The sequence below is a fragment of the Odocoileus virginianus genome, chromosome 24, assembly GCF_023699985.2.
Source record: "Odocoileus virginianus isolate 20LAN1187 ecotype Illinois chromosome 24, Ovbor_1.2, whole genome shotgun sequence".
Taxonomy (NCBI): domain Eukaryota; kingdom Metazoa; phylum Chordata; class Mammalia; order Artiodactyla; family Cervidae; genus Odocoileus; species Odocoileus virginianus.
The window spans coordinates 38,866,411-38,883,175 of record NC_069697.1 but is presented as its reverse complement, the minus strand read 5'-3'; the positions used below and the strand labels follow the sequence as shown (position 1 = coordinate 38,883,175).

General features: G+C 37.4%; 1 protein-coding gene across 2 annotated transcripts in view; it reads right to left on the bottom strand.

Annotated features, from left to right (window-relative positions):
* CPNE8 (copine 8) overlaps positions 1-16,765 on the bottom strand; it is a 261,900-nt gene that overhangs the window by 175,036 nt on the left and 70,099 nt on the right. For both annotated transcript variants that reach the window (XM_070454589.1, XM_070454590.1), the window contains one exon: positions 9,587-9,690. In XM_070454589.1, the coding sequence (XP_070310690.1) occupies positions 9,587-9,690 (104 nt within the window). The remainder of the gene's footprint in view (positions 1-9,586; positions 9,691-16,765) is intronic.

Here is a 16,765-nt window from a genome sequence, read left to right as displayed (position 1 = left end):
CTACATACTAAAGGCAGGATTCATAAACCCTGGGTCCTTTTATTTCTACCACCTAAGTATAAGTCTTAATTTTAATAATTTCACAGTCATCAGCTCTTCTTCTTGATAAGAAAACTTTAAAATTTCCCTTTTCTGTGAATCAATAGATTAATAATCCTCCCTAAAAGCTGAAATATCTCTTTTAAAAAAGTGCTGATAACAGGCTGTCATTTGTATATATAATAATTCTTATTTAATATCATAAATAGTTATTAACTTTGAAATTGGCAAAAGTAATGAGAGAGTAATTTTCTCCAATCATAGAATTTAGGGAAAACTTGTATTTTATAGAAAGAAAATGTGTTTATATAGGACTACTAGATTCCTATTTTTGATCAGTTGGTACTGGAAGTAAATGATTTTTTGAAGAAATCCTGGGAAAATATCACTCACTATCACTTAGTCCCTTGTTTTAATTTTTTTTTTTCAAAAGCAGACTGGTTGCTAACATTTAAAACAACCTCAATTTGCTGAATTCTGAAGAGTAAAATATTGGTACTGGCTCCAGTCTTCCTCCCAAATCATATTCTTTTCACATTCTTGTGCATAGCTACCTATGAAAAAATAACTTTTTTTTCTAATGGCTCATTAAAATCTTCCCTCTCACATAACAAGAATGTTTTCCCAGAGAAAGAAAAGTATTTCAGTCAAAAAAAGCATAGAAACAGAGTTCACTGTGTATACTGATTCTTGGCATAGGTACACCTACTGCCTAGGTAAAGAATGTTTGCCCCAAACTGGCTTTAAATTTGTGTGATGCAAATGACCATCTCAGAAGAGTTACAAACTACTCTCCTTCCTATCAGGGCAGTTTGGTCACTCTCAACAGCTGTAAACTAGAGTTCTGAATCAGCAAATTGCCAACATCTACTAAAGGCCACAAATATTAGTAAAAAAAAATTTCGTATTCAAGACAATTTTTGAGGGTAAGATTAAAATTAGCAACTGTAGAAATATCATAGCCAAAGTATAACTCTCCTGACTCCTTCTCAAGTGTCATTCCTGGAAACTCTTTTCTATAAAGGGTGTAGTGTGGGCTGGGGAGAGATAACATGGTATATTCTCCAAACAGCTTCAACAATACATGAACTGTGAACTTTCGGATGTTCAAGCTGGTTTTAGAAAAGGCAGAGGAAACAGAGATCAAATTGCCTACATCAACTGGATCATCGAAAAAGTAAAAGAGTTCCATAAAAATATCTATTTCTGTTATATTGACTATGCCAAACCCTTTGACTGTGTGGATCACCACAAACTGTGGAAAATTCTGAAAGAGATGGGAATACCAGACCACCTGACCTGCCTCTTGAGAAACCTGCATGCAGGTCAGGAAGCAACTGTTGGAACTGGACATGGAATAGACTGGTTCCAAATAGGAAAAGGAGCAGGTTGTACACTGTCACTGCGCTTATTTAACTTCTATGCAGAGTACATCATGAGAAATGCAGGGCTGGATGAAGCACACGCTGGAATCAAGATTGCCAGGAGAAATATCAATAACCTCAGATATGCAGATGGCAACTCCCTTATGGCAGAAAGTAAAGAAGAACTAAAGAGCCTCTTGATGAAAGTGAAAGAGGGGAGTGAAAAAGTTGACATAAAGCTCAACATTCAGAAAACTAAGATCATGGCATATGGTCTATTTACTTCATGGCAAATAGATGGGGAAACAGTGGAAACAGTGAGAGAGACTTTATTTAGGGGGGCTCCAAAATCACTGCACATGGTGACTGCATCCATGAAATTAAAAGATGCTTACTCCTTGGAAGAAAAGTTATGACCAACCTAGACAGCATATTAAAAAGCAGAGACATTACTTTGCCAACAAAAACCATCTAGTCAAGGTTATGGTTTTTCCAGTAGTCATGTATGGATGTGAGAGTTGGACCATAAAGAAAGCTGAGTGCCGAAAAATTGATGCTTTTGAACTGTGGTGTTAGAAAAGACTCTTGAGAGTCCCTTGGACTGCAAGGAGATCCAACCAGTCCATCCTAAAGGAAATCAGTACTGAATATTCATTGGAAGGACTGATGCTGAAGCTGAAACTCCAATACTTTGGCCATCTGATGAGAAGAACTGACTCACTGGAAAAGACCCTGATGCTGGGAAAGATTGAAGGTGAGAGAAGAAGGGGACGACGACAGAGGATGAGATGGTTGGATGGCATCACCAACTCAATGGACATGAGTTTGAATAAACTCGAGAGTTGGTGATGGACAGGGAGGCCTGGCGTGCTGCAGTCCATGGGGTCTTAAAGAGTCGGACACGACTGAGCGACTGTACTGAACAAGAACATACTGTGTATCCCAGGGAGCTCTATTCAATGCTCTGTGGGGAACCTAAAGGGAAAAGTAAATCTGAAAAAGAGACAATCTAAGCAACTGAACTGAACAGAACTGATCATGATATATTCAGTTCAATTCAATAAGCAAAAATGAAGTGTTTGTGTTCTCATCACAAGGAATTTAGGTATCTTCAAATATAATCCTACTTAATTGTCTTTAACAAAGCATTTTGATGCTATTATCTCAAAAATAGGTAATTTACAGCAAACCTCCTAAAGCATTAGATAATAAAAAACCTCCCAAGGCTTTAGATAAACCTCCCAAGGTTTTAAATAATATGATGTATTATAATGCTTTCAAAATTACCATGATTTTTCTTTTATGGGAGTTTTCCTTCTAACTTTCTAAAAGTATCACTGGCTTTAATTCTCATTAGTCAGAACATAAACACTACATTCTAAACGGTAAAAATATATCTGTGTGCATGGGGCTGGAGACTGTGAGTGTGTGTGTGTGTCTAGGTTTATGAATGCCATAATCCCCTTCATTCCCCTGATATTCCAACTAAGGCCCAAAGCTGAAAACAAGAGATACTAAATTCTTCCTTATGCTTAGCTCAGAGCTGCCAGTAAGTCACTCATTAGGGTCAAACCCTTCTCTAGAAAGCTTACTCATGAAGTGACAGGCTATTCACTATCTCTGAAGGGGTAGGACAAGGTACTTTTCACTCACCAAAACAAGGTGAAGGGGAGCTCCAAAATCTAGGATGATTGTGTGAAGGGGAGAATAGCATCTAGTCCTCTGTCATGGAGTTGCAAAGAGTTGGACATGACTTAGCAATTGAACAACAACAATAGGTCCATTCTTGGCTGCTAGTGGAAGAGAATGTTAGCTGACAATGCTGGGAAGTGCTGGGAAGATCTCCTGGAGAAGGAAATGACAACCCACTCCAGTACTCTTACCTGGAAAATCCCATGGATGGAGGAGCCTGGTAGGCTACAGTCCATGGGGTCACAAAGAGGAGGACACGACTTCACGACTTCACATTCACTTCACCTAAGTCAAATTTAGACCTGTAACTCCCTTGTTGGTGTACCCAAATGGAAAAATTAGAGCATAAGTAGTTATATATGATTTCTCATATTCTTCAGAAAATACTACATACTGAAACAGCTACCCACACTTCTAGCTCAGTGACAACTGTTCTACCAATAATAAAGTTTTCAATTATGACAACAAAGAGAATGATAAAGTATCTATACTATTATATGTGTAACAATTATAACAAAATTAATGAATGCTAAAGTTTATGATTATATCTGTGATAAAGCATAGCACTGTGATAAAACATAGCATAATAATAGAAACCATGTCTCTTGAATGATACATCAAATCAAACAGGCAGGAGAATTTTACAACTCATAACTGACAAACTAACCTTAAAATATCTCAACCAAATGACCATAATAATAATTTTGGATTAATCATAACTTACAGGAATTTGGGGCAGTACTGCCAGAAATATATATATCCATTCATTTTCTCTCTCTCTCTCTCTGATAACAATTTTCCATCAGCATTGAAAGTTAACTAAAAAAACCTCCTGAAAGCCATTTTCAAACCTTCCATAATATGCAATCGAAAAGCTTCTTTTCAATTAAAAAAATAGAAATTTGTAAAATTAATATAAAGGTTAACTAAATAAAAAACAATTCTGAAAACCACTTACATCTATGTTGGCCAATTTAGACAACTGTATTATTCAACAATGTTGTTCCTTCAAAAGACTATGCTACTGTAAGTATGTTAGGGTACTTCCATTAATACTCTGAGTGACGTAGGTTGAGATTGTTGTTGCTGTTGCTGTTTAGTTGCTAAGTCATGTCCGACTCTTTGTGACACCATGGATTGTAGCCTACTAGAGTCCTCTGTCCATGAATACTGGGAGTAGGTTGCCATTTCCTTCTACAGGGCATCTTCCCAACCCAGGGATCGACCCTCCATCTCCTGCATTAGCTGGTGGATTCTTTACCACTGAGCCATCAGGGAAGTCCCAGGTTGGGATTAAAGGTAATTTTCTTGACTACTTTATCCTTTTCTCATTTTCCACATTTTCTGCAATGAATATTTTTTCCTAGAAGCAACAAACTGCTAAGACAAAATTTAAAAACTAATCAGTTAGGAACAATGGATAAATAGGTACTCATAACTAGAGAAAGATTACACTACTTTTCACATTTATTTAGATAGATACACTAGAAAAATCACAGTGTTAAAAAAAAGAAAGTCTGCTCTCACAGGTTGTATGAGATACTTATATAAATGGATAATTAGAAGAAATTGTTAGTTCAGTTCAGTTCAGTAGCTCAGTCATGTCCAACTCTTTGTGAACCCATGGACTGCAGCAAGCCAGGCCTCCCTGTCCATGACCAACTCCTGGAGTCCACCCAAACCCATATCCATTGAGTCGGTGATGCCATCCAACCATCTCATTCTCTGTCGTCCCCTTCTCCTCCTCCCCTCAATCTTTCCCAGCAACAGGTTTTTTTTTTTTTTTTTTTAAATGATTCAGCTCTTTGCATCAGGTGGCCAAAGTATTGGAGTTTCAGCTTCAACATCAGTCCTACCAATGAACACCCAGGACTGATTTCCTTTAGGATGGACTGGTTGGATCTCCTTAAAGTCCAAGGGACTCTCAAGAATCTGCTCTAACACCACAGTTCAAAAGCATCAATTCTTCAGCGCTCAGCCTTCTTTATAGTCCAACTCTCACATCCAAACATGACTACTGGAAAAACCATAGCCTTGACTTTGTTGGACCTTTGTTGGTAAAGTAATGTCTTTGGTTTTTAATATGCCATCTAGGTTGGTCATAACTTTCCTTCCAACTTAAAGTGATATCAAAAATAGTGCATAAACTAAGAAAATATATTTGTTACTTTTCTTGACAATCTTCTCCAGGTATCCCTTAATCAGGTCCTAATTTTCTGAATGTTTTAGAGATCATATAAAATTCAAATAATATTACTTGACTTAAATTTCTGAAATCAACCAATTACATTCAAAAGTTTATATGATGCTTGCATGTCGAGTCACTCAGTTGTGTATAACTTTTTGTGACTCCATGGACTGTAACCCACCCTGGCAAGTATACTGGAGTGGGTTGCCATTTCCTCCTCTAACTGATGCTTATTTAATTACATTTGACAACATGCTCTCACATTTCAAACATTATAAAATTTCTATGAGAAATACTATTTTTTTAGGAAAAAACAAAAAATTGAAGAAGTTAAAATATATCATGTACACTGCTTTGGTACTTTCTTCTTGTTACACTATCATAAAATAATACAATAGTGTCCATTCTAATCAAACATACTACTTTCCTACATATTCCTACTTTTGCATGGTTAAATATATTCAATTGTTATATTCAGAGTGAAGTAGAACACTTCAAACATAATACTTTCATTAGTTTTAGATAACCAAGAGAAAAATTAAAATTACATAGTTCAGGCATTATTTACTCTCCATAAAGTTTGAGAAATTCAGGTTTTGTACCGTTAAATTATAAACTATTTCAGGCATGGGCTTTGCTGGTGGTCCAATGGTTAAGAATCCGTCTGCCAATGCAGAGAACATGAATTTGACTCCTGATCGGAGAAGATCCCACGTGCCATGGAGCAACTATGCCCGTGCACAAAAATTACTGAGTGTGTGCTCTCGGGCCTGCATGCCCCACAGCTATCAAGCTCACATGCCTAGAGCATGACAGGAAGAGAAGCCGCCGCAACGAGAGGACCCTACAGGCAACAACTCACCAGAGCTCACCACAACTCTCGAAAACCCTCACGCAGCAAAAAAGACCCAGGACAGCCAAAAGTTAATAAGAAAGACAGTTGATTCGGCCAATTTACAAAGAAGATAAAAAAATATTAACTATTTTTATGCAAAATTTGACTCTATATCGGAGAGCTCAGACCCCTGAGCATGTCAAGTTAAACCCCCATCCAGGCCTTGGTATTCTCTTTTATAGCAATCGGATAACTGCCTCAGAAATATATTGGATTGGTTAAATCTATTTACATATATTAATGATTCTACTACAAACTGTAAATAATATCAGTAGTATTACTATCACACACCACATCTTTTTGTCTGGTACTTACAGAACTTACATACTAACCCTCAAACTACATGAGTTTCTATAGTTGTTTTAGCTTAAAAATAACTGGAAAATATTAGTAACAAACATATTGATCCATCCAATCATTGTTTTCTTCTATATTTCCATCAGTGAGTGTGTTGAAGTTTTGTTCTCTTTTTTTAAAAATTCCCTGAATCATGTACAGTCGAGTTAAACAATATTACTGATTTATGACAAAATACTAGAGATGTATATTAAGTTCTACCAATGCCCTGACTTCCTTCCTACCTTTAAGACTTCCCTGTCCATGCTAAGGATACCTAGGTAGGCCTGACAATCATGGTACAAGTATATGGTGCTTCCTAAACCTAATACATTCTCATTTGAGTCATTGATTTGTGAAAGTAACTCTTGAAATGATATTTAGCAAAACAGACATAATATTTAAATGACCAACCAACACTGAATTCAGTGAAATTTATTTTCTTACTGGAAACTCCTTAAAATCCATTAGCTTCCTTCATCTCACATTTAGTAGAGATGAGCATGTGATCACCATCTGTTTTCAGGTAAATCATTCTTTACCTACTTCTTCCCAGAGTGACCTGCCCAGCTCTTAAATTTTGCTCTCTAGTTACTGACTTGCATTTGATTGCTATCATCCTTTTGAGACCATTTTCCTTCTTTTCATTCTACTTGTACAATTCTATATAGCCACAATTATGAATGTCAAATGATTTAAACTTAAGAAACCAATAAAAGGAGGGGCAAAATGAGACACTGTAGAAAAATGAGTGAGTAGAGTCCCCTAGCCGCAGCTACTCATGATGATAACAGGGGCCTGATGACAGACAGTAACCAAAAGAAAACAGAAGGATCATTCTAAAAATCAGAGCAAATATCTAGACGAGGAGTTTAAAGAACCAACAAAGCACATATGATCTTTAAGATAGTCTCAAAGGTTAGAAGCAGTCTTGGCCATATCATTTCATCTTAAAATATGACTGAGTAATATATATTCTGAAAAGGCAAGAAAACAGCAAAATGTTTCTGTAAAAAATACTGCAGGATTACATGTAATAGTGAAAATAGAACCAGCCAAAATGTTCATCAGTAAATGTCTGGATAAGTAAACTGCATTTCTTTGAATAATTAAAATTATGCAACCATTAAAATTAATGAAAGAATATCTATATATTTAATGACATAGAAATATATCTAAATAATACAAGTAACTAGATAGCATTTGAGATATTCAAAATATTGAGATTCCATATACAGGTATATATTTAAAGAAAAGGGATCTGCAAATGCATTTACAGTTTTGGTTGTTTATGCGTATGTGTGTGTTTTGGTACTGGGTTAACAGGGAACTTTCACTTTATAAATGCCTGTATTATTTAAAATTTATAATAATAATGTATTTCTCTTAAATGCAAGAAAACAATACAGATAATTGAGAAAGAGAATAGTAGAGAAAGGAAAATAAAGAATGAGAATAAAGAATCATGAAATACTAACTTATAATAAAGTTAGATCTGAAAGTAACTGGTAAAAATGAAGGGAGTACCATGCTGAGAAAGAGGGAAATTTCTTAAAAACGATTCCTATGGAGGCCTTGAACAATGGAAGAATGAAACCACATTCTGTATGATTTATATGTCTGTTTTCAAATAGTAAAACTGTATGTAATCACCATGATAAACATGGTCAGGGTATCATTACATTCTACTTTTCAGTTTTTTCCCAGGAACCTCATTTTTATTATTTGGAAAAGTGTTTCAAGGAAATAAAAACCAAATGGGGCATAATAAATTTTGTTTGATAAAATAATAAATACTTGGAACTCCTTTAGCTCATGAGGAAAGGGAGTGGTTTAAGATTCTTTTTTAAACAGAAACACTACAGGTTATTTTATTGTACACATTTTAGAGGAAAATGAGAAAGACTACTAACAGCAAAGAACTTTTGTTTTTCATTAGGAGGAAAATCACAGCATTTTCAAATAAGACACTGATAGCTTTTGTTATCAAAAATATCTATAAACTGTTACAGCATGTATACTGTATTATTTTCAGCTACTTAAGACATTTTTCTTTTTAAATACTTGTGATGTTCATAATACTTTAAATACTTTTTCTTTTAAATACTTGTGATGTTCATAAAGTCTCTGGTTATTTTTATATAGAAAGCACATACTATAATACATGTTATAATTTTCGCTTTCAATAGATTTCCTTCAACAATCACCACAGTTCACCTCTGGGGAACAAATGTGTAATAACTCAGTTATAGACTGACTTCAGATTCTCTGTGGTAGGGAGTTGAATTTAAAGGTAATATTTTAATATGCCTGATTCAGTATCAAAATAACAAGAATATTAAAAATTATAGCTTTGGCAGCCTAAACTTAGAAATATGAGCCCATGAACAAATAAAGGGAGCCATAGTTAGGTAAAGATCCATGTAATATGGGGTTTCCCAGGTGGCTCAGTTGTAAAGAATCCACCTGCCAATGCAGGAGATGTAGGAGATGCGGGTTCAATCTCTAGGTTGGGAAGACCCCCTGGAGGAGGAAATGTCAACCTGCTCCAGTATTACTGACTGGGAAATCTGATGGAGAGAGGAGCCTGGCAGGCTACAGTTCATGGGGTTGCAAATAGTCAAGACATGACTGAGCATGCACACACAAATGTACACACACATACAAAGAAACAACTATACAAAGAAACAACTTTGTACTATACAAAGAAACAATGGAGAGAAATCTAAAGATCTGAGAAAGTCAGCCATGGAAATATATGAGGATCCCCCTGGAGTATATGCAGAATTTGTAAGACACTTATTCCACAGCAGGATTTGAAAGAATGCCTGTATACTCCACCCAGCATTTCAACAAGGTAAAGTAATTACTTTATATATTTTTAATAAATAGCAAATAATCTATAATATGCAAAGCAGTGCTGGGGACAGTGCTCAGGCCACACTCTAAACAGATTTAATCTGATTTTCTGCTAATATCTATGTAGTACAACCATAGCACCCAGCATCATATTATGAATGTAGTCTTTAAAAATCTTGTTTTTTTTCAAATACAAGTTTTGCTGGAACTTACAAATCAAAACGAAGATTCTCTCTTTCTTCAAAAAAGTAGTCCAGAATAAATTTTCTTACAAAATCAGGATTTAAAGTATTATCAATTACTTCAGTCCTTCCAAACTGTTGAGAAAAAAAAAAAAAGGGAGAGGTTAAAATCAAGCTTTGCATGGTTACTTATTGCAGTATAGAACTTATTATTAATATATTTCCTTGAAAGCACAATAAATATTCAAATGCTTGATAAAGCCCTTCAGAAAAGGTTTTAAAGATCAAATCATCCTTCTTCAACACTCAGGGAATTCAGAAAATGAGCCCTGAGTTCATACAAATTTATTAGAAAAGCAGCTTCTGAAAATTCACATAACAGCTGTAATACTTCCTCCACTTTTCTCCCCACTTAAAAGCCATATCCTTTTCCACTCAAAAGAAGTTATTTCTACCTTTAGTTTATCACAAATATTCTTCTTAACCTAGTGCATAACTAAGCCAACCAATGCATATTCTTATAACTGGAGGGCACAGTTATAAGAATATGTGTTCATATTCAGTTCATAATCAACCTGTCCTCTACATAGAATAGTTTCTTAGCTATGTTCTGGGAAGAACTTTCTTATAATATATTACACACTTCAGTCATTTTTTTTGTTTGTTTCCTTCTCTTTTAATTCTTAAAGTATCTAGAGAGTCAAAATGAGACCTATGACTCTTGCATGTTTTTAAGCTACTGTATTATTTTTGCTTAAAAAAATAAGCTTTTCCATCTTAGGGGAAGTGGAAACCAATAAACAAAACTCCATATCTAGTACTTTTTCCTTGCAATGTGAAGGAAGGTCATCTGTACTGCTTTCAAAGATGATCAGAAATACAAATCTCATATCTCTTATTTTGTATTTGGCTTTCCTTCTTCCCCTTCTACTGACTCTAAAGAGGGAATCTTAACCTTTAGTTCTGAACAATATTAGCAGTTCACTTCAGTTCAGTCAAGTGGCTGAGTCATGTCTGAAACTTTGCGACCCCATGGACTGCAGCACACGAGACTTCCCTGTCCATCACCAATTCCCAAAGCTTGCTCAAAGTCATATCCATCCAGTCAGTGATGCCATCCAACCATCTCATCCTCTGTCGTCCCCTTCTTCTCCTGCCTTCAATCTTTCCCAGCATCAGGGTCTTTCCCAATGAGTCATTTATTCACATCTTGAGAACCCCATGAAAATACTGTGCATGCTCTCTTATCAGAGAACCAACTTACTAAAGTTCAAAGAAAAACTTTTTATTAGGGAGAAGACTGAATCCCAGGTTCAATCCCCTGGAGAAGAAAATGGCAACCCACTCCAGTAAAATACTGTCTGGGAAATCCCATGGATGGAAGACCCTGGTAGGCTACAGTCCATACGATCACAAAAGAGTCCAGCACAACTTAGTGGCTAAACAGCAAGAAAATTATTAATCCACCATAAAGTAAAGGTCATGAGTTTATCACATAAATTGTGATAAAAATGATAGAAAATATTGATGATGAAGACACATTATGGCTATTACTAACTATCCAAAAAAGAACTAGGTTGCAGAAGCTTATGCATTGGGCAATGTTTTATATCTTGGACCAAAATCATAAAGGCAAATCATAACCCAGGTAACTAATTCAACATTTCAAAAATATTAAACATTTATCTGAACAATAATAGTAATTAACAGTCATCATTTATTGAGTACTTTACTCTGTTCTTCCCTGGCAGCTCAGACGGTAATCTGCCTGCCAGGGTGAGAGATGTAAGGGACATGGGTTCGATCCCTGGCTTAGGAAGATCCCCTGGATACTGGAATGGCAACTGTATTGCTAATGCTACTCACAGTGCCAATTGTCTTGTGGTTCACACTGTCTATACTGTTTGCTGAGCCCACGGCAGGCAAAGCATGAAGGAAAAGGCTGGAAGAGGCCTTGAGGAGAGGTAGGAACTGCAGACACATTTGTTTTCTCCTGGCTGACACAGCAGGCAAAGCAGCAGCCATAGCATAACCTAACACAACGCCAACCTCTCTCCTGGCTGGCGCGGAGGCCGTGACAGTGTCCACTCCGGGCTGAGGCAGCAGCTGCAGCATTACACACGCTATATCCTCTCTTCTCGTGGCTGACCCAACGGACCAGCTGTGATGATGCGGCAGTAGTGCCCGCTGCTCTTTGGCTGGAGCTCATATATCCCTACAGCACAAAGTAGCCTGTGACCAAGCCGGTACCTCAGGTTGCCCATGTGCAGTGCTACAAACGACCTCAGCTCTTACATAGTATTTACAAAAGGTGAGGTGAGTGAGCCTGAACAGCCATCTGGGCTAATTTGCTCTCTCCCCACAGCAACCCCTTCCAGTTTTCTTGCCTGGAATTCCCATTGACAGACTATGGTCCATGGGGTCACAAAGAGTCAGACACAGTTGAGAGACTAACACTATAACTTACTTTGTTCTAAGCACTTTTCACGCATTACTTTAAATTTTTATCATAACTCCACAAGGTAGGTATTAGTATTCTTGTTTAAAGATGAGAAAATTGATGTATAGTGTCCCAACCTAACTCACTTTGGTTACAAAATCTACTTTCATTCTTTCTAGGACTCTTCTCTATTTCAGCATAGAATATATTAGGCCCTGGGAAGATGCAAAAATAAGCCTATCCTTGGTCTTTAATTTTAAAGAAATGGGAATAAGGACATGTACCAAATAACCCAGGGCAACCCACGCACCCAACAAAAGCAGTGCAGAGGTCAAGAAGTAAAAATCTGAATCAGAGAGAATCAGAGCCCTCCCAGCCTTTGTCCTGCCAGGAGGCAAAATAGTTCTCAGACGGAAGCAAAATGTATCAAATGAGCACATGTAAACACTCTCAAAGAGAAACTCGCCCAGTGCCCACATTCCTCAGCACTCCAATCCCTCTTGTGGATTTTAACACAAACCCTCACTCAGAAGGAAGAAGATAGAGTGGAATTCTCATGGTAAGGTTTACTGAGTTGCATGTAAGCCAGCAACTAGGGCCTCAGTTCAGTTCAGTCACTCAGTTGTGCCTGACTCTTTCTGACCCATTGACCACAGCACACCAGGCTATTCTGTCCATCACCAACTCCCAGAGTTTACTCAAACTCATGTCCATCAAGTTGGTAATACCATCCAACCATCTCTTCCTCTGTCATCCCCTTCTCCTCCCGCCTTCAATCTTTCCCAGCATCAGGGTCTTTTCCAATGAGACAGTTCTTCGCATCAGATGGCAAAAGTATTGGAGCTTCAATTTCAGCATCAGTCCTTCCAATGAATATTCAGAACTGGTTTCCTTTAGGATTGACTGCTTTCATCTACTTGCAGTCCAAGGGATTCTCGTGTCTTCTTCAACACCATAGTTCAAAACCATCAATTCTTCAGTGCTCAGCTTTCTTTACGGTCCAACTCTCACATCCATACATGACTACTGGAAAAACCATAGTTTGGACTAGACAGACTTTTGTTGCCAAAGTCAAGTCTCTGCTTCTGCTTTTTAATATCCTGTCTAAGTTGATCATAGCTTTTCTTCCACAGAGCAATCATCTTTTAATTTCATGGCTGCAGTCACCTTCTGCAGTGATTTTGAAGCCCAAGAAAATAAAGTCTGTCACTGTTTCCATTGTTTCCCCATTGTTTGCCACGAAGTGATGGGACAGATGCCATGATCTTAGGTTTTCGAATGTTCAGTTTTAAGCCAAATTTTTCACTCTCCTCTTTCACTTTCATCAAGAGCTCTTCAGTTTCTCTTTGCTTTCTGCCATAAGGGTGGTATCATCTGCATATCTGAGGTTATTGATATTTCTCCCAGCAATCTTGATTCCAGTTTGTGCTTCATCCAGCCCAGCATTTCACATGATGAAAGTTACGTTATAAAGTTAAACTTATATAAGTTTATGCATATAAGTTAAATAAACAGGGTGACAATATACAGCCTTGACATAGTCCTTTCCCAATTTGGAACCAGTCTGTTGCTCAATGTCTGGTTCTAACTGTTGCTCTTGACGTGCATACAGATTTCTCAGGAGGCAGGTAAGGTGGTCTGGTATGCCCATCTCTTTCAGAATTTTCCACAGTTTGTTGTGATCCACACAGTCAAAACTTTGGCGTAGTCAATAAAGGAGAAATTTTCCTGGGACTCTCTTGCTTTCTTCGATGATCCAACGGATGTTGGCAATTTGATCTCTGGTTCCTGTGCCTTTTCTAAATTCAGCTTGAACATCTGGAAGAAGGGCCTCTGAGCCATTAAAACAAGTTTGTCTTAAGGGACAATGGCTTTTCAGCAGTATGGGTGCCTGAGTATACTCTGCTATCTCAACAGAAGACTAACATGAAGCCATTAAAATTTACCTAAGCATCTATTAAATATGAACATCTAATATGCCTCCTGACACATAGCCCTGAAATTGCTTTTAACAATGTCACCAGTGACCTTCATATTGCTAAATTAAGTGGCCACATTTCAGCTTTCATTATATCAGACTACTCAGTAGCATTGAACAGAATTGCCCATTTCCCCCTTTTTGAAGCAGTCTCTTCTGATTTTTTGACACCACATTTCCCCACTTTTCTCTTCTTCTTAGATTCTCAGATATGCAATCTCTTTCTTCATCTGTTTATCTTTACTCTTCTATTAGATTATTTAATCTGTTCTTTGGCTTTAAATCTCATCTACATGATGATAAATTCCAAATGTATATCATCACCTCAGATTTGCCTCTAAGTAAAGATGGATGGGTCATAGCAGGGAGCTCTGACAAAATGTGATCCATTGGAGGAGGGAATGGCAAACCACTCCAGTATACTAACCATGAGAACCCCATGAACTATATAAAAGGGCAAAAAGATATGACACTGAAAGATGAGTCCCCCAGGTTAGAAGGTCTCCAATATGCTGCTGGGAAAGAGTGGAGAACAACAACTAATAGTTCCAGAAAGATGAAGTGGCAAGGCCAAAGCAGAAATGACCCTCAGGTGTTGATGTGCTTAGTGATGAAAGTAAAATCCAATGCTGAAAAGAAGAATATTCCATAGGAACTTGGAATGTTAGGATCATGAATCAAGGTAAATTGGACGTGGTTAAGCAGGAGATGGCAAGAGTAAATAAACATCAATATATTAGGAATCAGTGAACTAAATAGATGGGAATAGGTGAATTTAATTCAGATGACTATTATATCTTCTATTGTGGGTAAGAATCCCTTAGAAGAAATGGAGTAGCCCTCATAATCAACTAAAGAGTCTGAAATGCAGTACTTGCATGCAACCTTAAAAATGACAGAATGATCTCAGTTCGTTTCCAGAGCCACCCATTCAACATCACAGTAATACAACTCTATGCTTCAACCATGGATTTAGAAGAAGCTGAAGTTGATAAGTTCTATGAAGACATAGAAGATCTCCTAGAACTAATAGCAAAAAAACCATGTCCTATTCATCATATGGGATTGGAAGGCAAAAGTAGGAAGTCAAGAGATTCCTGGAGTAACAGGCAAGTTTGGACTCAAAGTACAAAATGAAGCGGGGCAAAAGCTAACAGAATTCTGCCACAAGAAGATGCTGGTCATAGAAAACATCGTTTTTCAACAATACAAGAGATGACTTTACACATGGATTTCACCAAATGGTCATACCAAAATCAGATTGATTACATTCTTTGTAGACAAAGACGGAGAAGCTTTATACAGTCAGCAGAAACAAGACCTGGAGCTGGCTGTCGGTCAGATCATCATCACAGCAAAAATCAGGCTTAAACTAAAGAAAGCAGGGAAAACCACTAGGCCAGTCAGATATGACTTAAATAAAATCCCCCATAAATATACAGTGGAGATGATGAATAGAATCAAGGGATTAGATCTAGTAAACAGAGTGCCTGAAGAACTAAGGACAGAGGTCCATCATATTGTAGAGGAGGCAGCGAACAACACCATCCCAAAGAAAAAGAAATGCAAGAAGACTAAGTGGTTGTCTGACAAAGAAGGCAAACTAGTTGTCTTTACAAAGAGTGGAAGAAAGAAGAGAAGCAAAAAGCAAGGGAGAAAGGGAAAGGTACACTCATTAAACGCAGAGTTCCACAGAATAGCAAGGGGAGACAATGCCTTCTTCAATGAACTATGCAAAGAAACAGAGAAAAACTAAAGAAAGGGTAAGACTAGTAATATCTTTGAGCAAATTGGAAAAATCAAAGGAATATTTCATGCAAAGATGGGCACAATAAAAGATAGAAACAGTAAAGACCTCATAGAAGCAGAAGAAATCAAGAAGTGATGGAAAGGTTACACAGGAGAACTGTACAAAAAGGATCTTAATGACCCGGATAACCACAATGGTGCTCTCTCACTCAGAGCCAGACATTCTGGAGTGTGAAGTCAAGTGGGTGTGAGGAAGCACTGCTGCCAATAAAGCTAGTGGAGGTGATGGAACTCCAGCTGAGCTATTCAAAATCTTAAAAGATGATGCTGTTAAAGCACTGCACTCAATATGTTAGCAAATTTGGAAAACCCAGCAGTGGCCACAGGAGTGGAAAAGTTCAATCGTCATCCCAATTCCCGAGAAGGGCAGTACTAAGGAATGTCCAAACCACTGGACAATTGTATTCATCTCCAAGGCTATTAAGGTTATGCTCAAAATCCTCTAAGCTAGGCTTCAGCATTACATGAACAGAGAACTTCCAGATGTTCAAGCTGGGTTTAGAAAAAGCAGAGAAACTAGAGAGCAAATTGCTAACATTTTCTGGATCATACAAAGCAAGGGAATTCCAGAAAAACATCTACCTCTGTTTCACTGACTATACTAAAGCCTTTGACCGTGTGGATCATAACAAACTGTGGAGAACTCTTTAGAGATGGGAATATCAGTCAATCTTACCTCTCTTCCTGAGAAATTTATATGCCATTAAAGAAGCAACAGTTAGAACTCTGTATGGTACAACTGACCAGCTCAGGACTGAGACAGGAGTATGACAAGGCTGTTTATTGTCACTTTGTTTATATAACTTATATGCAGAGCACGTCAAACAAAAATGCCAGGCTGGATGAAGCAGAAGCTGGAATCAAGACTGCAGGGAGAAATATCAACAACCTCAGACATGCAGATGATACCACTTTAATGGCAGAAAGCAAAGAGGAACTAAAGAGCCTCTTTATAAAGGTGAAGGAGAAGAGTGAAAAAGCTG